We start from the raw sequence: 22323 nt of genomic DNA, 5'->3' as shown, positions 1-22323 counted from the left end.
TTTTGAGAATTAGTGGGTATCGGCCTAATTCTGCTCTGCATGTATTATTTGGTGTTCTACGTTGTACACAGAGGATATTTTTGCAGAATTCTGCGTGCAGAGTCTCAATTTGGTGTTGTCCCATTTTGTGAAGTCTTGGTTGGTGAGCGGACCCCAGACCTCACAACCATAAAGGGCAATGGGCTCTATGACTGATTCAAGTATTTTTAGCCAGATCCTAATTGGTATGTTGAAATTTATGTTCCTTTTGATGGCATAGAATGCCCTTCTTGCCTTGTCTCTCAGATCGTTCACAGCTTTGTGGAAGTTACCTGTGGTGCTGATGTTTAGGCCAAGGTATGTATAGTTTTTTGTGTGCTCTAGGGCAACAGTGTCTAGATGGAATTTGTGGTCCTGGTGACTGGACCTTTTTTGGAACACCATTATTTTGGTCTTACTGAGATTTACTGTCAGGGCCCAGGTCTGACAGAATCTGTGCATAAGATCTAGGTGCTGCTGTAGGCCTTCCTTTGTTGGTGACAGAAGCACCAGATCATCAGCAAACAGCAGACATTTGACTTCGGATTCTAGTAGGGTGAGGCCGGGTGCTGCAGACTTTTCTAGTGCCCGCGCCAATTCGTTGATATATGTTGAAGAGGGTGGGGCTTAAGCTGCATCCCTGTCTAACCCCACGACCCTGTGTGAAGAAATGTGCTTTTTTTGCCTATTTTAACCGCACACTTGTTTGTGTACATGGATTTTATAATGTCGTATGTTTTACCCCCAACACCACTTTCCATCAGTTTGTATAGCAGACCCTCATGCCAAATTGAGTCGAAGGCTTTTTTGAAATCAACAAAGCATGAGAAGACTTTGCCTTTGTTTTGGTTTGTTTGGTTGTCAATTAGGGTGTGCAGGGTGAATACATGGTCTGTTGTACGGTAATTTGGTAAAAAGCCAATTTGACATTTGCTCAGTACATTGTTTTCATTGAGGAAGTGTACGGGTCTGCTGTTAATGATAATGCAGAGGATTTTCCCAAGGTTACTATATTCCGCGGTAGTTATTTGGGTCAAATTTGTCTCCACCTTTGTGGATTGGGGTGATCAGTCCTTGGTTCCAAATATTGGGGAAGATGCCAGAGCTAAGGATGATGTTAAAGAGTTTTAGTATAGCCAATTGGAATTTGTTGTCTGTATATTTGATCATTTCATTGAGGATACCATCAACACCACAGGCCTTTTTGGGTTGGAGGGTTTTTATTTTGTCCTGTAACTCATTCAATGTAATTGGAGAATCCAGTGGGTTCTAGTAGTCTTTAATAGTTGATTCTAAGATCTGTATTTGATCATGTATATGTTTTTGCTCTTTATTCTTTGTTATAGAGCCAAAAAGATTGGAGAAGTGGTTTACCCATACATCTCCATTTTGGATAGATAATTCTTTGTTGTTTGTTTAGTGTTTTCCAATTTTCCTAGAAGTGGTTAGTCTATGGATTCTTCAATTACATTGAGCTGATTTCTGACATGCTGTTCCTTCTTTTTCCGTAGTGTATTTCTGTATTGTTTTAGTGATTCACCATAGTGAAGGTGTAGACTCAGGTTTTCCAGGTCTCTATGTTTTTGGTTGGACAGGTTTCTCAATTTCTTTCTTAGATTTTTCATTCTTCATCAAACCATTTGTCATTGTTAATTTTCTTCGGTTTTCTATTTGAAATGTTTAGATTTGATAGGGAAGCTGAGAGGTCAAATATACTGTTAAGATTTTCTACTGCCAAGTTTACACCTTCACTATTACAGTGGAATGTTTTACCCAGGAAATTGTCTAAAAGGGACTGAATTTGTTGTTGCCTAATTGTTTTTTGGTAGGTTACCAAACTGCAATCCTTCCATCTATAGCATTTCTTAATGTTACTCAGTTCCTTTGGCTTTGATGCCTCATGATTGAGTATTGCTCTGTTTAAGTAGACTGTGATTTTGCTGTGGTCTGATAGGGGTGTCAGTGGGCTGACTGTGAACGCTCTGAGAGACTCTGGGTTGAGGTCAGTGATAAAGTAGTCTACAGTACTACTGCCAAGAGATGAGCTATAGGTGTACCTACCATAGGAGCCCTTGAAGCCTACCATTGAACTATGTACATACCCAGCGTGCGACAGAGCTGCAGGAGTTGTGACCCGTTTTTGTTGGTTATGTTGTCATAGTTGTGCCTAGGGGGGGCATATGTGGGAGGGAATGCTGTCACCTCCAGGCAGGTGTTTGTCCCCCTGTGTGCTGAGGGTGTCAGATTCTTGTCTGGTTCTGGCAGTTAGGTCGCCACAGACTAGTACATGTACAATTCTCTCACTACCAGTCAGTGAATGATGCTGCTTCTTATTACCGTCATTACTTCTAAATTCCTAGTGGACATCCCAGCCTCTCCGCTGGCCCTGTCCCAACTCCCTTCGGGCTAGGGTCTCAAGCTGAAGACCTCAGACAGAGGCAGTCCTGATGGTACACTACAATGGTTGCTTTGTTCACCAGGAGGTATTCACTCTCCACTTCCTGTCCTTTCCCATCTGCCCCTCTCACTTGTGAAGACTGCGTGGATTTCTGTTCAGACTGCTTTGTACTAAATGCTGTGTATGTTTGGTCTTGGATCTGTTATGGACTACATGCTGTGTATGTTTGGTCTTGAATCTGTTATGGACTACATGCTGTGAATGTTTGGTCTTGAATCTGTTATGGACTACATGCTGTGTATGTTTGGTCTTGAATCTGTTATGGACTACATGCTGTGTATGTTTGGTCTTGAATCTGTTATGGACTACATGCTGTGTATGTTTGGTCTTGAATCTGTTATGGACTACATTCTGTGTATGTTTGGTCTTGAATCTGTTATGGACTACATTCTGTGCATGCTTGGTCTTGGATCTGTTATGGACTACATTCTGTGCATGCTTGGTCTTGGATCATTCCTTGGCATGTAATGCATCTGAACAATTCAGAATAGTCTTGGCTAGTCTCTACTGCTTGGAATTCTATTGATGGATACATTGCGAATCAAAGTGAATAATGACTTTGCATTTGCATTGCAGCTTTCTAGAATGAGTTTTCCACATTTCTGCTCATAATAACATCCATTCCTTTTGCAGGGGACAGACTACATTGTCACGGCTGTATCACAACCGGCCGTATTTGGGAATCCCATAGAGCGGCGCACAATGGCCCAGCGTCGTCTGAGTTTTGCCGGTGTAGGCCGTCATTGTAAATAGGCATTTGTTCTTAACTGACTTGCCTAGTTAAATAAAGGTTAAATATTTATTTTTTTGCCACTGTATTGGTATGGATCTCCAGTGAGGGCCTCGCATCCAGTCCCCTCTCCCCAGGCCACATGTCTGGGATCTGAGATGGATCTGATGATCTATGGAGAGGAGACCGTGGAGTAAGTACTGTATGTACTGGAATTTTGATTTCATGCCATGGTAAATTGACATGATCTATCTTGACTATGACTGCATCTCAATTCTCCACACACATGCATTGGATTGGTGCAAGAAATGATTTTAAAGGGAGTTTTCACCATTGTTAAATCCATGACAGGGAGTGTGCATATGCACGATTTGGGAGAAGGGTGGTCGGAGAATCAGGATGCAGGCTAAACCAGTTGAATAGGGGTCACTGAGCAATGTCTTTGACCTCTGACCTTCTCGCCCCCCTCAGTGAATGGTGACTGGGTGCCACTCCTGTATGCTGCGTCCCTGCGCTGGTACCACACTGAAGACACTACTGAGCCTCTGGTGTTTGTAATTCCCAACATCTTGTGGGACTACAGTAATGTTAAAGCTATGTATGGAACTGTACACAACTGCCATGCAGTAACAACTGCCATTGATGTTACTCACCTAATTATAACTGTTTCCTGTACATTATGATTAGGGGTAAATGGGTGAGCTGTTGGTACCTGCAATTCCAGAGGGGATTTTATTACGCTTATTTGGTCAGTTTATTTTCAAATGTATGCCTTATGTAAGGGTATTGTTTTCTCTCTCCAATAGAATTGCATGTAAACAGTTCAGATCTAATCCAGGGGAAAGGACCTGTCTTTCTCCTGCCTGTTCCAAACCCCTTACCTACAACACCCTAAACACCCCAACAATCCCCACTAGGACTCTTATGAGGAGCCTGATGCATCTCCAGACTCTATGTATTTTTTTGCCTCACAAACCGCAAACCATTTCACACCCACCCATTCCCCAACCCCTCTCACCATCCAACCCCCTCTCCCAGTAGTACAACATCGGAAGTTACCCAACACCCCAAAAAATACCAGGGGTAAGGCTGTTGTTACCCCTTCCCCTCCCCAACCACTCACAGCCACCAAGTCCCCAGCTAAGCCCCCGTGCTTTCCCTTCATCCACGACAATCCCCAGTTACACATGATACCCACTCCACCCCCCCATCAAGCCTGTCCCTTTTAAGCCAGTTCCTTTCAAGTTCTCCCCTGAGTTTCCCATACCACCTCAGCCTGCTGAGACATCACACAGTCAAAGGGTTGAGCAGTACCAAGAATACGTGCAGGTGGAGCATCAACCTGCGTTTGTGGCTTTAGCATATGATCCTACTGTTTCTGTCACTAATCACCCCAGTTCTCCCCAGCAAGAGAAGCCTAATCAACACACCCGACCTCTCACTCAACCACCTACTCTCTCCTCCTCCCTCAGTATCATCAGTCCCTCTATGCATCAACACCTGCAGAGGAAGCATATTGCCCCTGTTCCTCCAACAAGCACACCACAGGATCTAGAGATTCCACAACTCCCCCATATGGAGGCTGTCCAGCACCATAACCAATATTCTAAGTATGTCCCTCCAGCCCCCTTATCCCACCAGAATAGGCCTTCTCCTCCATCACCCTAGTTCACCCAGCCACTATTCCTACATGTACCACTACACACACTCTCAGCCTGGTAGTCCCAGTAAGCCTACCTCTGGCTCTCATCCTCCTCTCTACCAGCAATACAGTGTCCCTGACCCCAATTTACAGCACTATCAGAAGTATGTAGCACCTCCAGCTCCTTCTAACCCTCCAAACATCCAGCATCACTACCCCCCCCATACCAATTCCACCAATAACAGCCAAATCCTAGGTTCCATGCCCCAGCTCCTACCCACCTCTTGAAAAGAACCCTTCTTTATCTCTATGGTTTTCGGCACCCTGAACCTGATGGAACCCCCCCCAAATTTCGACATCTCCATTCTTACCATACCCATGTGCCAAGAGAGAGGCCCACTGGCACCGCAGTCCACTGATTGGTGAGCAGCATATGTCAGACAGTGTTTCAATCTATTTTGTCCTCTAAACTGTGAGAATAGTGAATACACTTGTAAAAGCTTTGAACTGTTTCTCCTTCTCAGGAAATGTGAGGTGACAACCCAAGACCATGCCTGGGAAGAAGTCTGTTGACACCAGATGTTGAATTATGGAAATATGTCAATAAAGATTAGATTTTTGAATGATTTCAAGTCTGTGTATGTAGGCAGCTATCAGGTATGAAGGTAAGACCCAGATGCAGACCATGTCAAATAAACAATAGTTTAATGTTCCAACCAAGGCAAGAGACAGGTCAAGACAGGCAGGGGTCAGAAAACCAGGGGGGGCAACAGTACCGGACAGCAGGCAGGCTCAGGGTAATCGAGAGGGAGGCAAAGGTACTGGTGGACTTGAACAAACAAACAAAAAAGACAAATTGGCAACGGACTAACAGAGAACACAGATCTAAATACACAGGGGATAATGGATGATAGCGGGGTGAACAGGCAGTGGCTCGGTTGGTTGTTGTCCTTGATGATCTTTTTGGCTTGTGACATTGGGTGCTGTTGGTGTCCTGGAGGGCAGGTAGTTTGTCCCCGGTGATGCGTTGTGCAGACCGCATCCCCCTCTGGAGAGCCCTGCGGTTGTGGGCGGTGCAGTTGCCGTACCATAGACTGTAGTAAAACATATATTTATATGAATTTATCTGAGGTCCTGATGACCATACTGTGAAATGTGCACAATCAAATGAACCCATAGGCCTCGACAAACTTTTGAGATGTGCATATAATTTGAGGCCTAGTAAATCACGAATGTGTGTATAAAACTCATTACATGAAGCCCCCTTGAGGCTTAACTAAGGCTGCGTTTAGACAGGCAGCCCAATTGGGATCTTTTTCCAGTAATTTGTCTTTTGACCAATCACATCAGATCGTTTCATACGGCTCTTTTTCAGTGCTGACTTGATTGGTCAAAAGACCAATTTATGTTAAAAAAAAATGAATTGGCTGCCTGTCTAAACGCAGTAGGCTGTGTAGATTTGAGAGTTCATCCAGTTTTGTTATTCTGATCATGGAATTACGAACTCGTCATGCGTCTACATTTCAATGTTTCTACCGTGTCCACATTGTGGCGGGTTTCCCTTTTCCCGCACTATAGTGCATTCTGCGAAAGGTGGAACAGGTTACATCTGATTACACAACAACTTGATGGCTTTAGCCAACTACTGAAGCTAACTGGTCAGCTAACCTCTGTAACTAGCCAGCAAAGCTAAAGTGTTTGCAAACAGGTTAACATAACCCATTTTTTTCTAAATAAGCTAGCTAGCATTTATGAAGCCAGGAAACACGTTCCTCATACACTAAGAATGTGGTTGTTTCTCTCAAAACACTTGTGGGCAGAGTGTTGCCGACGTCACCCACTGTATGTGCTTTCGGTTGCCTGATTGCGTCCAGACCAATGACGTGCATAAACCCTGGATGACTGAAAGGAGGCGCCATATTGAAGATGTAAACTGTAAAAAATAATAATAATAAAGATTTCGGAAGCTATAGAAAGTAATTTATTAATGTCTACATTCTTTTGACACGTTTATTCTATTACAGACACTTCAATACCTAGGCGCCATATTGAAGATGTAAACTGTTAAAAAAAAAGAGAGATTTAGGAAGCTATAGAAAGTAATTTATTAATGTCTACATTCTTTTGACACGTTTATTCTATTACAGACACTTCAATATATACTTTTCAATTATATTATGTTAGCTAAACATTATTTGTATTTTTTATATATAAAATATTTTCTTAAAGTATTGTTTTTAGAGAGTACTAATGTTACTGTCTCCACTACAACAAAAAATACTTAAATAAATGTAATTTTGTCCTTGAAATATTTAATTGAAATACTGTCGAATTCCATTCATTCCAATGGAGGACTGCTCCTACTAGGGAGTGCCAATGCATCCCTAACCCCTTGAACACAATGCGACTTTTGTGCGTCTAGACGTGTCTTTTCAATTGATTCTTCAATCTCCAATGCGATTCTGATAGCGGAAGTCACATGTAAGGCTCAAGTGTAGACACAGCCATAGATTTGCATGTTTTTTCAAAAAGGAACGAGAGTTTTTTGGAAATGTTGAGAAAGTTGTTGGAAAGTGTTGGGAAAATTCCTTATCAACGTTTTGTTGTAATAGGGTTCATTGAGACCGAATCGGCCTTTTTCATAACGAGCTGCCATCTGATTGGTCCTCACTAATTAGGCCTAATTCATTGCCCTGCAGTTGATTTTACCTGAGTGTTGGCCTCTATGCGCATTTGCGCAGAAGCATCAATCTGGCGATGTCTTCCGAACAGAAGACAAACATTGTTGTGTTTTTATGTATAATAACTGTAGCTTTTTCTAACTTGATCTTCTGTGGTGCTTTGAGTGTAGAAAAGTTTGTTCTCAATGGTTTTAATGCGGATCATGAAAAGGCGTCAAATGCTGACAGAGAGCCGAGGATCAACACAAAACAACTGGCCATTCTTCGGCGCAATCTTCGACCTACTGTTAATAATTCCAGCATTCAAGAACAGAGTGCAGAGTCCATTGACGTTCCAGAGAACTCTATAAATAATTCGAGTCAACCCAACACTGATTTAAAGTCAACTGATTTGCGGGCGCCTTTGAATGTACGTAATGGTTTCAATGTCCAGAAAAGATCTCTGGATTACAATGCTGGACATCAGGCAGTCTTCAAAGGTGAATCTGTTTCTATTATTAGAGTAAAGTGTAATAGTCACATGTACCCTGTAATTACACCTGCAACCCTGTAATGTGAATCTTAAACTGAGTTCCAACAATGCAGGTCAAAGTCAAATAAAACTAATGTAATAATAAAGAATATAAATAAAATATACACAACACTAACAATGGTAAATGTTCATTGGCAGGGTACATGTCTGTTAAAAGGAGAGGGACAGGGTAGCAGGTAGGTGACTATTCAGCAGCCTGATGGTCTTCCAGTTTTTACCAAGATGCTCTTGTACTGCCCTTGTCTGAGTGATGGGAGAACAGGCTGTGGCCCCAGATTTATCACCTTGGCCTTCCTACGACACCTGGTGTCAGTATGCACCCAATGGTGCGTTCGACTGAGCGTACCACCCTCTGTGGCACCTTGCTGTGACGCTGCCCGACAGTATGCTCTCAATGGTGTTTCAGCATCCTGAGGTTGAAGAGTCGCTGTCGTGCCTTAACCGAGGTGTCTGTGTTTAACCATTTCACCTTCCCAAGGAACTTGATGTTTTTTTTACCGTCTCCACGGTGGTGCCCAGCCTGGTTCCTCCTGAAGTCCACAACTCGCTCCTTTGTTTTGCTGATGTTGAAGGAGAGGTTGTTTACTTCGCAACAAGCAGTCAGTGCCAACATCCTTCCTGTAGGCCGTCTCAATGTTTGTAATCAGGCTTACTATTGTCGTGTAGTCAGCAAACTTAATGGAGTTGGAACTGCGTGAGGTCAAGCAGTCGTGGGTTAATATCACATATATTAGGACATCTTCTCAGTAGTTTGTGTTTTAAATTGGTGTTTGGGCATGGATAAAGATCTCTCCTTTTTATCCAATAGGTTTTGAAGGCCACGGTTTTCAAGGGAAGGTCTATGGTCCATCAGCTAACCACAACCCCCACTCCAGTGAATGGCTGTCGATGAGGCCTCTGGTTCAGTGTAATGACAACCTCATGATGCTCACTGCAACTGGACGAGGATACACACATCTACTGGTGGATAGAGGTAAGTGTTGGAGACTCACCCAGTATTTCTAAAATACCTTTACCACAATGCGAAAGCAGTGACTTGTTATGGAATATAATTAAATGGGCTCATTAGATATGTTGTCTGGGGCCAGGGGTGTATTTATTTAGCAGATTCTGTTGCAAAATGTTTTGCAACAGAAAACCATTTACTCCAAACTGAATATTTTGCAATGAAAACTAGAGTTTCTATTGGACAAATTGAATGCAGGTCCATCCCTGTTTTGTTCCCTCTGCACTGTTTCCTTCCATTTGGTTCCTAGAGTTTTTTTTTTTTAAATTTAAATTTGTACCTTTTATTTAACTAGGCAAGTCAGTTAAGAACAAATTCTTATTTTCAATGACTACCTAGGAACAATGGGTAAACTGCTTGTTCAGGGGCAGAACGACAGATTTGTACCTTGTCAGCTCGGGGGTATGAACTTGCAACCTTCCAGTTACTAGTCCAACGCTCTAACCACTAGGCGACCCTGCCGCCCCAAACAAACTAAACAAATTCTATTGCAAACGTTTTGCAACGGAATCTGTTTAATGAGTACACCCCAGGAGTGTTTCCTGGCAAGGTCATGTGGTCTGGAAGCTCCTGGCCCTTAAGTATTCATTATGGAAGCCATTTTCTGTTTTTAAGAAGCAAACAAGAGTTTATATTGGACAAATTCGGGGTAGGTTCCTGAATATTGAATATGCCCCTGTTCATTGTTCCAGCGGGCACCTCTCCCATCTCCCTGTTCCAGCTGCCGCCGTCCTGTGGCTACCATGTGAAGACTACCTGGAGAGAGATGGTGATGATGGCACCATACGATGGCTGCTACATCATGCAGGAGGTAGAATATTTTCCCCAGGTTGCTTAAAGCCAGGCCCCACACCCTCAAAGAAAGGTTACCTCCCCCACCCCAATCATATCACAATCAACTTTTACCAGTTGACTGTAACCCAACTATAGCTATTTTGTATTAAAATGTGCAAATGACGTGTTGTCATTAAATATGCACATATTTGCATATCGTGCAAATCCATTTCTGGACAACTTGAAGTCAGCCTAAAAACGCACATTCTGTCCAGAGCGGATTGTCCATTTTTCCAATGAAAAATGTACATAGAATTTGGAAAGTATTCAGACCCCTTGACTTTGTTATGTACAGCCTTATTCTAAAATTGATTAAATAAAAAAATAAAAATTTTCGGCAATCTACACACAGTACCCCATAATGACAAAGGGAAAACAGGTTTGGCAAATGTATTAAAAATACCTTCTTTACATTGGTATTCAGACTTGTTGCTATAAGACTCCAAATTGAGCTCTCAGGTGCATCCTGGTTCCATTGGTCATCCTTGAGATTTTTCTACAACTTAATTGGTGTCTACCTGTGATTTAATTTCCATTGATTGGTCATGATTTGGAAAGTCACACATCTGCCTATATAAGGTCCCACAGTTGACAGTGAATGTCAGAGCAAAAACCAAACCATGAGATGAAAGGAATTGTCTGTAGCGCTCCGAGACAGGATTGTGTGTCCATGCACAGATCTGGGTAACTGAGCAATCGGGGGGAGAAGGGCCTTGGTCAGGGTGGTGACCAAGAACCCGATAGTTTCTCTGACAGAGCTCCAGAGTTCCTCTGAAGATGGGAGAACCTTCAAGAAGGATGACCATCTCTGCAGCACTCCACCAATCAGGCCTTTATGGTAGAGTGGCCAGATGGAAGCCACTCCTCAGTAAAAGGCACATGATAGCTCACTTGGAGTTTGCCAAAAGACACCTAAAGGACTCATAGACCATGAGAAGCAAGATTCTCTGGTCTGATGAAACCAAAGATTGAACTATTTTACCTGAATGCCAAGCGTCATGTCTGGAGGAAACCTGGTATCATCCCTACGGTGAAGCTGAGAAAAGTGAGTTGGCGTGTGGGTAGTCTGACTTTCGAGAAATGGCAGTTAGACAGTACACTGAAATTAGACTGCCAAATGCCTATTTGGACCAAATCAAAGTAAGTTACTAAAAGAAAAAGTAAGTTACTAAATATTGTCCAGTTTGTAACACTCTATGAAATGGATTTTTAAATTGTGTAATATAAAGTAGTGAGATTTGAAATGATTGACCTATGTCCATTTTAAGTGCTTAAAGTGAATCAAAAGGTTGACTAGTTTGATAAACTAAAGAGAATTTTAAATATTTTTTACTTTTTGAAAATACTAATTAATGAACCAAAATATCAACATCTCAAAATGAATACTGTAGGTAGCTGCAAAAATGTCATTTCAGCCTTGATGATCTGTTCCTCTTAGAAACCTCCAGTCAGACTGCCTCCTGTCCATTCACGCTACAATCCACCCTGCTTTTGTACATACTAGAACATGCAATTAATCACTGTCTCTCCCCTCTCTTCTTCACTCACTCTCTCCCTGTCCCCTATCAGCATGGTAGTTATGTCCTGCCCATGCTGTGGTGGGGCAGCCCTGTGAAGATCATCTGCCCAGTCCCCCACCCTGACCCCCGACCCCACCCTGTCCACCCGAACTCTGTCCCCTCAGTACTCTGCTCCCACTTTGGCATGGCCATCCAGATACATGGAGAGGAGGAGGTCATACACACACTACAGGTCATAGGTGAGTTGGCTTGTTCTGCTCATGTTCCCATTTGGATTATGACTGAGTGATTCATTCATTCTCTCTCTGTCCCTAACAGAGAACGGCGAGTGGGTGCCGTTTGTGTCTGAAGAGTGTGCCTACCAAGTGGAGTCCCACTCAGAAGACCTCATATTTTATGTTCCCTTTACAGCCCCATGTGTGATCATCCGGGTAAGTTGTAGGAAGTTGATACTCAATCATTCAGTTTAAGTGAGAGTCCACTCTAGCATTGAATTGAGCTTCTATATAAATAAAATGTTTCCTCTTCCAGAATGGAGTTCCTCGACTGGTCCTATTGGACGGCCAGGACATAATCCTCTCCTGCCCCTCACACCACCCTCCTCCATTTCCCTTCTTTCCCTCCCCTCCATTTTCTCAACCCTTCTCTCCTGGTGACCCACAGCAGCAGATACCTGACCCTGTGACTTTTGCTCCCTCCACCAGCCCTCCCCTTACCTCTCCTCCCATCACCCCTTATACTCAACCCCCAGCCCAGGAACAGATGCCCCAACTTCCTGTGTTCCCCCACCACCTCCCTCATGGCATGTATCCCCAAATTCCCCATTTCCCTTATGGTGGAGCTGGTTATCACCATCTCCTCCACCCTGGTCACGATCCATACCCTGGATCCCATCATCTTCTCCCAGGGAGATACCCAGGCCAGCAGCCCTTTTTCCCCATGGGGCCTCGGAATCACCCCTACGGCTCTGGAGACCACCATGACTCCTTTTACCTCTCGCCGCCCCCTACCCACGATCCCATGCTCAACTATTATAATGAAATCGCCCCTGGTGTCCACCGTTCTTCTGTTGTCTATCCTACTCCTCTTATAGCTATCCGACCACCGCCTCCTGCCGCTTATACCAAACCTCCTCCCCCCGCTTATACCAAACCTCCTCCCCCCGCTTATACCAAACCTCCTCCCCCCGCTTATACCAAACCGCCTCCCGCCACTTATACCAAACCGCCTCCCGCCACTTATACCAAACCTCCGCCTCCCGCCACTTATACCAAACCTCCGCCTCCCGCTTATACCAAACCTCCTCCCCCCGCTTATACCAAACCTCCTCCCCCCGCTTATACCAAACCTCCTCCCCCCGCTTATACCAAACCTCCTCCCCCCGCTTATACCAAACCTCCTCCCCCCGCTTATACCAAACCTTCTCTTCCATATTATACCGAACAACCTCCTCCACCTCTCGATACTGAACCTGTTCTTCCTATAACACCTACTGCCTTTGACCGTCGTTCTTACCCCATTGTTACCGGATCTCCTCCTCCCCCTTCTGGATACAAACCTTCATCACCTGTTTTCCAACCTCCAAAAACACCTGCAGATCCAAATGACCCATATGGGGTCCACATGACCAATCAGGCCCTGATTACTGAAGAGCCCATGTCTGCTACTGGGAGCCCCAATCCTGATCCCTATACCCAACCTCCTAAATGGCCTGTGGGTCCATACTATTACCCATATGGTCCTTACTACCCCCCATCTGGTCCTCACCATTATCCCTTCATACCCATCTACTACCCCTCACCTACCCCAGGGCCTAGCCCAATCACAGCTAGTCCTCCCCAGACTCTCCCTACAGGTCCTCAGGACCCCACAATGCCCACAGTCTACCCACCCCACCACTACCCTCAGCCAGTCACCTGCTCTCCCTCTGCCCATTCCATCTGTAGCTATTACCCATATCCCGTGGATGTGCCACACTACCAGCCACACCACCCATATCCTCTCTACCTGATGCCCAGCCCCCCTCTGACCACCCCAGCCCTTCCCTCCACAGGCACAGCTCTGCCTGGTGCTACTCAACCACCCCAGACCTCACCAACCACCCCCTCACCCTCCTCCAGGACCATATCTTCCACTACTACTCTCACTCCTTGGATGTCCATCCTCACCCCTACTCTCCCCCCTCAGCCCTCCCTCTCTCCTGGGCTCTCCCCTCGGCCCTCACTCCACTGTCTAGCAGGACAGATGATGGTGTCGCTGCCCTCTGCTCTCCTGGACTCCATCCAGGTCAAAGGTCAGAATGTCCCTCTGCTCACCACATGGTCGGTGTTTGATGTCCAGAATTCCCTTATTTGATGTACTAACTGCTGCATTGATTGCTTCATTGTGTATCTATAAATGAATTGATTTTAGACCCCTGTCTTCCCTCCATTTGTGACGTGGGCTGCTGTTTAAATTGACCATATGACCCAATCAGGAAGAACACACGGGCCCATGATTCACTTTTATTACGTTAATGCTCACTGACTTGCATGTGAATTGCATTGCTCTTTTCAGATCAGAAGAATGGCTGGATGTCTATCTCCAGTGCCCCGGCGGCTTGTAGATACATCCTGCAGATGAGTAAAGGTGGTGGAGTGATCCTCCATTCCCCTCTCCCTGCCTGCCACAGCCAGGCTATGGTGAGTCCCCCAGAACTTAAATCTGGGTCGTGTTCATTACTGCACAGAGTAGAAAACGAAGCAAAGCGTTTCGCAACGGAAAATGAGCTCCTTATTGGACAGGTTCAGATAGTTCCTCCCTGTTTGTCAGTTTTCTTCCATTTGTTGCTTGGTGACTATAACCCTGTTTTCATTTTGAAGTATTTGCTGTGAAAATGGACCTCAGTTTGCTATTTTGATGTGGCCCATTGAAGTGGGAGTTGTTGGTTTTGGCTGTTAAACCCAACGTTTCCTCCTTTTTTTTTCACCCAGGCCCTCAACCCACACCAGCTCTCCCTCCCCCTGAGGTTTTGGGACACAGTCCTGGGGCAATACAGATCTCTGGAGCTCCATTGCTCGTCAACTGTGACCCCATCACCCCACACCACTACCACCACCCTCCCGCCGACGACCCACACCAGGCCTCCCACTCCCCCCAAGCCACACGTCTTCTGCTCTGCTCGCCACATGAGGGTGGAGCTTCCCCCAGGTCCCATATCTGGAGTTGTTGTCAAGGGTAAGTGTGTGTGTCTGTTGGGGGATGGTGTATGTTTCAGGTGCATATGGTTGTCATCATCCCTGCATGAGTTGAATTCTAACATGGTTGAGAGGACCTAAGCTTTTTTTCAGTTTATTCGGGTGGGGGACGGACGGACAATGTTTTGGTTTGTGCAGTACCATATGATGTTTCACCAGAACTGCAGTTTGGGCTTAAATGTAAATAATGGCTTTGTTAGACAAAATATGGGCATTTATTTTCAAAATGTCTTAGTGATTGTACAATAATGGCTACAAATCATTCTCAGACATCGAAGGGAATGAGATGAGCCTGAAGTATGCCCCAAAGCATTGTGGGTATGTGGCAAGCAAGGGAAAGGATGGCATGATCACCCTGAACCTCCCCTTCAACTCCTGTCACATGACTGTCCAGGTGTGTTTTATGTGCTGATCAGGTCCTCCCTGTCTGTGTAGTCTCATTCATTATGGTCTAAAAGGCTAAACTGACTCCTATCTTTGTTCCTAACAGGGTAAAGAGCACCACATAGATGTGATTTACTCCACGTTGAATGGACAAAAAGGAAAGGCCCAGTTGTCCTGTCCAGTTTCCATACCCGTTTCTCATCAAGGTAGAAACATAACTGGTTATCCTCATTCTGATGAATGCTTTAATGGCTGAAACGTCAATCTTTTTTAAAATTGCTTAATTTGTTTTTAATGGTGAGCGAGTATTGAGCCTTACCTGTCCTGTGTTGTCTGAATGGAAATAAGGGGCTATGTCGGATGTTATATTCAGATTACTGGTCACTCCTGTCCATTGACATTTCCTGTGTATCCCCTGTAGAGTGTAGCCTTCCCAGTGACCAGCGCCTCCCCTGCGGCCGCCGCCCTCTATCCCAGGCAGAGTGTCTCTCTCTGGGCTGCTGCTACAGCACCAAGCCCTCTGCCTGCTACTACTCCATGGATGGTAAGTATAACCCCAAATGAATCACAATTTGTATTTTGTTGATTCTTTTGTCTGTTCCTGACCTTCTCCAATGCAGGAAGAGGACACGAGGAATCAAGAAAATACAATTAAGATTCACCCCTGAAATGAATCTTAATTGTCTGAGATGTATAGGGTCCCAATATCAATCAAAACCTTGGGGAACGCCACTCTAGATCATGACCTTTTATATAACCTTTAGCTAACCCAGAGTGTATACATGTCCTTTCCCAGAATGCACATTGGACCGCCACTTTGTCTTTTCTGTGCCCGCCTCCCTCACGGACCCCCCTCTGTCCCCCGCCTTGCTCACTGCCGCTGGCAACCCCACCTGCGCTCCTCAGAGGGTGACTCCAGACTACGCCCTGTTCAAGATCCCACTGGGCGGCTGCGGGGCCCACAGATACGTGAGTGGCCCTTAATTATCTTCTTGTACAGTTTTTGAGTTCATTTTTTAAAGTCTGAGTTGATTAGCAATGGTTGGGACTCCATTAAGCCTCATGGGTTACTGAATGGGTGCACTTCATTAACATTGCTCTCCAAAATGTCAGAATCTGAATCTGTGTGCTCTGGAGGGCACTGGGCTTAAAGGAACATTCAGTCAAACTATCTTTTGGTATTTGTTTAATTAGTCTACAGTTGATACAGTCCCAAAATGTTTTGCATGTCAGCAATCAAGTTTTCAAGATGTAGAACTTGCAAAATCAATCAATCTGTGTTTGACAAGTTCAGTTTGAAAATGTTTTTTCCCTACTGAACTGGACCCTATTGTTCCAACAGGAGGTTGGCCAAACGGTAATCTACATGGTGGAGATCATCAACACGGTCCAGTCAATCACCCTCAACTATGGGACCATCACCAGAGACTCTCCTGTCAGGTCAGTTATAAACCCCCACTGGGGTTCACAGGCTGTTAATTTCACGTGTCACTGTTACTTGGCAAAGAAACACATTCCGGTCAAACAAGAGAACGACAACAATAATAATAATAATAATTCAATGCATTATTATCTTATTGAGTGATGTATTCCATAGGAAGGGAGTTTATTTCTTCAGTGCAGGAATGTATGAAGTTTCTGACTAGTTCTGTAATCTGAGTTGTGGCCTCCCTGCCGGCTGTTTTCCTGTTGCTCCTAGGCTGCTGGTTGAGTGCCAGTACACTCCTGGCTCTGTGGTGAGTGTTGGCTTCCTGGTCAAGACCCCCTCGTTTGGCCCCTCCATTCAGGCCCAGGGCGTGTTGGGGGTCCAGCTCAGGATTGCCACAGGTACGCAGCTATAGTTGCTCACACATCTCACCCATTTTGCTGCTGTCGGTTTCTCCAACTCCACACTCCAAGTGGTAGTGGTCAGTCTTGCATGTCAACTTATAAAGATTACATTTAGAGCATTTTAACAGTATGTCAATTTGCTTTGAATGCCAAGAAACATTGTCAAGCACCTGGAAAGGATGAACATTATTATGTAACACATTAAAGTAACACCCTTTCCCCCACTTCCACTCCAGACGAGCAGTACAGGAGCTTCTACCCCCAGTACCACCGGCCCCTGCAGATGCTCTTGGGTAAACCCTTACACCTTGAGGTGCGTCTGCTCAACCCCCCAGATGACAAAGTGGTCCTGCTGGTACACTACTGCGTGGCCTACCCCAGATCAGGACAGACTGTCTGGATACTCCTCTATAATGGGTACGCAGCAGGGTTACCTTTGACCTTCTAGGCTCCTACATGTCTGTGTTCAACAACGATAGTGAGCTCAAATTATTGGGACAGTGAAACTTAAAAAAAATGTATTTATTATTTTTTTAGGTTCTGTAATCCAGCACTTTGGATTTGGAATGATACTATGAGGTTAACATGCAGACTGTCAGATTTAATTTGAGGGTATTGTCATCCATATCGGGTGAACCGTTTAGAAATTACAGCACTTGTTGCACGTAATCTCGCTACTTTATTTTTTTAGGGGACCAAAAACATTAGGACAAATTCACTTATGCGTATTAAAGTAGTCAACACTTTAAGTATTTTCTCCCATATTCCTAGCACCCAATGATTACATTTAACTTGTTGGATGCATTTGCTGTTTGTTTTGGTTGTTCAGATTATATTGTGCCCAGTAGAAAGGAATGATAAATAATGTACATGTCACTTTAATTGTAAATAAGAATAGAATATTTCTAAACACTTCAACGTTAATGTGGATGCTACCATGGTTATGGATATTCCTGAATGAAACGTAAGTGATAAAGTTAGACGCACAAATATCATAACCCCCAAGACATGCTAACTTATCATTACAGTAACAATAAGTGACTTCAAAATGACACAATAGATCATTTACCATTCATTCCTATTGGGCACAAAATAATCTGAAACGCAAGCAAAACAACCAGCAAATGCAACCAACAAGGAAGTAACACGCTTGATGTAATCATTGGGTGCTAAGAATATGGGATGTAACACTAAACTGTTGACTACTTTAATACACAAGTAAATTTTGCCCCCCCATTTTAGGAGCCAATGTACAAAAAGTGCAGTAATTTCTAAACGTTTCATTCAATATGGATGTAAATACCCTAAAGATGAAAGCTGACAGTCTTCACTTAAACCTCAGTCATTGAATCGTTTCATTTCAAAACATGTCACTGTTTCAATACTTTTGTAGCTCACAGATTTTTGGGGTACAATTTAAAATCATTTCATGTGAAATTAATTACTTAACATTTACAAACTGTACACGTCAGTGGGCAGACCATCACAGGGATGGAGGAAAAGGGAAGTATTTTCAGAGTTTTTCTTGTTGCGCTGAATAACCACATTCTCGCCTCCTGTGTAGATGTCCTAACCATCTGGACCCGGCCTCTCAGAAGCCTCACCCATCTCCTCCACCCCCACCCTTCCACCAAGGCCAGACACGAAGGTTCACCATCTCCACCTTCCAGTTCCTCACCTCTGGACAGACCCAGACATTGGAGGACCATGAAGAGGTGAGGGCTGCCCCACTGCACTAGACCTTTTAACTTGGAGCCAATGGCCGTCTTAAGATTTAAAGTAGCCATCTACCCCTGTTTTTCTTTGCTCCATTCTCAGTGATCTGGCAGTGCGTGACAGTTTCCCTCCATTCATTTAACCTATTTAGCCCTTTAATCGATCAATGGCCATGAACAACAGGAACCTTGAGACCTATAGTCAAAGGCAAAGAAGAGGCCAGTAACAGCAGCTCTGTCTGTAGGTGTGGCTGACTTGCTTCTCATCTGACCCTCCCTTGTCCTCTGTTCTCGCTCTCTCCTCAGATCTACTTCATGTGTTCTACTGAAGTGTGTTCGCCGCTGGATGGCAGCCTGTGTGTAGAGGGATGCTTTGGCCAGTGACTGTAAGGAACCGCACGGACACAATCTTCAGTCACTATGGACACGGCAGAGCCCTGGTCAAAAGTAGTCCACTATGTAGGGAGTTTGGGATGCATCCATAACTAGCATGTGAATTATTATTATTTTAAATAATTATTTAATTCCCAGAAATGGAGCAAAAGGCTGACGTGTGGTGCCACACAGCAAAAATATGGTTTTGTAATTAAGGCTACTTTAATTATTTAAGAGGACTAATGCATTTCCCGCCTCTGTTCCACAGAGAAAATATGGACAGAAAGCAATAGTCATGGAAGATTAACTGGTAGGATTTTCTTTGTCAGTGGAACAGATTCAACTTTACTAATATATTTCCATTGTAATTTCTCTTTCCTCTCCCTCTGTTTTCATCTCCAGGCCAAAGGCTGCTCGTTCACCACTAATAAAACCCCTTAAAAGGAGAATGTGTGTTTCTTGCTCCCAGGCAGTCTAGTCTAGTTCGGATGGCATGAAGCCATCCAAACTAGATGGTTCACACTGACTCCGCCTGTGGCGGTTCTAGACAACGGCCTGAATCAACATTCTGGATATCCAATGTTCCATACATTAAGGCATTCAATGTGATTACTGTCTAAAATGGCTTTTGAATATATATTATAGGGTAGTATTTAGAAGTTAGCAGACCTCTTCCATCCATCCATACATACATGCATGCATTATATCAGCCTAGTCATTAATTCCCATGAAGATCATAAGTTTTGACCACTGGGTGTCAGCCAAGCTCTAAACCAGGATCGAGAATGCCTCCTGAGGCTCTTGATTTGTAGTTGAGGGGTCCGAAGACCTTGAACTGGCTGTTGTGTAACAATAGGAGCACAATCATGTTATAACCTCAATGGCACATTTATCTGAGTAATCTTGTCACCTTCGAAATGTTTATTTTATTCTACAGCACAGGTTAGTAGGCCTTTAGTCTATTTTAAAGGAGGAGCACGCGAATCATGCGTAATTCATATTCTGCCGGTTAAAGAAGTCTAGGTTCAAAATGCTGTGAAAATGAACATGGCCCTCGCATACCCCCCATTTTAATTGTTTGTAAGCACTGCGGCACACTGCGTTTTTTTGTGGCTTCCATGCTAGTGTGTGCGGGTTTTTTTGTGGGGGGGGTGAACGGAAGATAGGAGGGCGCACGTCCAAGGGGAGCGAGGGAGGGGCCTACACGAGAGCACAGAGGGGGAGGGAAGATAATTTCCTTTCTGTAGTGTACACGCCGCAAGAATACACCGGGATAAGGACGAAAAATATATATATATCTATAGGGAAGACGGTAAAGGAAATACCACAGCCCGGTTGTCTTTTGTTTTGGGAATTAATCTAACTCAGAACGGAAGACTAACATGGGGAGATGGTTCTTCAGGATTGACTTTCAATAACCCTCTCTCCATGCGAAAAAGTCTGGCGAGTAGACTGAAAAAGGCAATAGCAGTCAGGGAAGACATGTTTAGTGATTTTAGTCCTGCGCTTGAGGTAGGATGTTGATGTATTTTCGTAAAATATTTCTGTCTCTGGCACAAATAAGGGGTCAACGGTGAATGGGCATATTATTCCAGGCACCGTATCATTAAGCAGTGTAGTTAATTAATTAGGTTAATAAAACGATGAAATAGTCTAGGCCTTCTGCAGACTCAATATTGCTGTAACGTTTCATGACTAACGTTGGTAGGCTAGGCCTAAACAAGGCTATGAACCGGTGAAAATTAACGTTGACTAATTTTGTATAGAATTTATTTGTATTCTGCATCGTATCAATGGCTGTAAGGGCAACCATTTTTAAAGAAACAAGTAGTTATATCGAATATATTGATCAGATTATACACATCTGATCATCTTTAATATCAAGGTTTGCATAACAGTGGATACATAGGGACAGACTATATAAAACCCCAATCGGTTTCTTACAAAACATAATTTTGACCACAGAAAAGAGTTCGACAGAGGCCACGGTAGAAAGGATAGTTGAAAATTCTAGCACTAGACAGGGAACATCAGGCGTTTTTAAATGTTAATGTCGACCGACGTAACATCAATCATGCTGCCTGTATCTCGGGCTATCATGGACCGGGATCGAGAGCTCCAGGACACAATGGCCGGGGTGCATCCCAACTCGACCGGGGCTTCTGTCGCAGCTCTCCGGGGAATGAAGCGAGGAGACCCAGCATCTGACGCGCAGACGTCGGCAGCTCTTGTGGAATCGGCCGGGGCAGAGTGCAAGCGTCCCCGGATTGACGCATCTGGAGTAGTCGCAGAGGTCGGCCAGGTGAGAAGGAACCGGGAGGAGTGGGCATTTGAATTGCTCTGTTTTTCGAATTAATACGCCCACTGGCATGCTTTACATCCAAAACACAAAGCAAAGCGCTGTTATAAGCTTTGATCTCAAACTGGTGTTTTCATGTCAGATAGGCTGCTAATAGCCTAATTATTCGCTACTGTAGACATTACAACCACACATGGCACAGGAAACCCCATGCTAACCCAAGCTATTTAATCAAGCACTCGAATGAGGTCGCTAGGCTAATTATCTTCCGACCATTTTCATCTATTTATTGGTGTGATTTAATTCGTGTGTCGCCAGAGAGAGAGCGGTGTACGAGTTGACCCGCACAATAGGATAGCCTAGTAGTAGTTTACGGTATCTGCGTTTTAGCTCTCCGCAGACTCTGCAAGCAATATATAGCCTATTAATATCGATGACTACGGAGTGTACTCAAAAATACATTTTCCTTAAACGATACAATGCTTCAGATGCCCTTTGTTATTGTAGGCCTATTCAACGACATGTTTACTTAGTTATGCAGGCTATGCTCTTTCTCCAGCGGTTACATTATTATACTCCGTCGAAAGCAGCGGCATTTGGCCTCTATCACTGAGAAAAGCATGTTTTCAAATAGCCGGAATGTAAACAAAAGTAACCTTTTTTATGCTAAAACAGTCGTACTTCGTCTGGCGTCTTGGTGTTGATAGTATTTGGTTTGTAATGGGAGTGAAATGTTTGCGTGTGTGGTTTTGGGGGGTTGGGGTGGGGGGCCTTGATTTGACGTCCCATTCTATGACTGGAATACAATAACTGCCTGTTGTGTATTTAGTCCTTTAGTCCTACTGTAACAAGTCAAACCCACATGCTTTAGTCTATTGCACTTGGCGGTGACATTTACCACTAATGATGCAATTGATGGAACTGCCAGTATCATCACAACAGATTTATTTAAACCAAATCAAATTGACTGGGCTACCCAGTAATTTTCAGTGTTGTGAAATAGCCATATTTTCCACATCTCTAGAGAAATACATAGGCAGGATGTCACGTGATGCACTAAATG

At 44.1% G+C, this 22323-nt stretch overlaps 2 protein-coding genes across 6 annotated transcripts in view; both read left to right on the top strand.

Annotated features, from left to right (window-relative positions):
* The first annotated feature begins 7552 nt into the window (after window positions 1–7552).
* LOC109865202 (uncharacterized) lies at window positions 7553–18972 on the top strand. The gene is made up of 17 exons (XM_020453312.2): window positions 7553–8008; window positions 8870–9034; window positions 9760–9878; window positions 11471–11660; window positions 11740–11852; window positions 11953–13714; window positions 13978–14102; window positions 14394–14637; window positions 14927–15051; window positions 15148–15247; window positions 15463–15585; window positions 15838–16010; window positions 16384–16481; window positions 16741–16868; window positions 17108–17288; window positions 18436–18586; window positions 18893–18972. Exons 1-17 carry the CDS (start codon window positions 7606–7608, stop codon window positions 18968–18970), a joined length of 4278 nt encoding a protein of 1425 aa, XP_020308901.2. The 5' UTR covers window positions 7553–7605; the 3' UTR covers window positions 18971–18972.
* A 1173-nt stretch (window positions 18973–20145) lies between these two features.
* Window positions 20146–22323, top strand: part of LOC109865819 (RNA binding protein fox-1 homolog 2) — a 36850-nt gene continuing 34672 nt past the window's right edge. Inside the window, exon 1 of one of the 5 annotated variants that reach the window (XR_004204450.1) lies at window positions 20146–21263. Coding sequence is in view for 3 of the 5 variants with exons in the window: in XM_031799288.1 (XP_031655148.1) it covers window positions 21006–21263 (258 nt within the window). In the remaining 2 variants the exon portion in view is untranslated. The remainder of the gene's footprint in view (window positions 21264–22323) is intronic. The other 4 variants (XR_004204449.1, XM_031799288.1, XM_031799289.1 and 1 more) reach the window with 4 other exon arrangements.

This window comes from Oncorhynchus kisutch, linkage group LG20, assembly GCF_002021735.2.
Source record: "Oncorhynchus kisutch isolate 150728-3 linkage group LG20, Okis_V2, whole genome shotgun sequence".
NCBI classification, from domain to species: Eukaryota; Metazoa; Chordata; class Actinopteri; order Salmoniformes; family Salmonidae; genus Oncorhynchus; species Oncorhynchus kisutch.
This window is presented reverse-complemented; position numbering and strand designations above follow the sequence as displayed.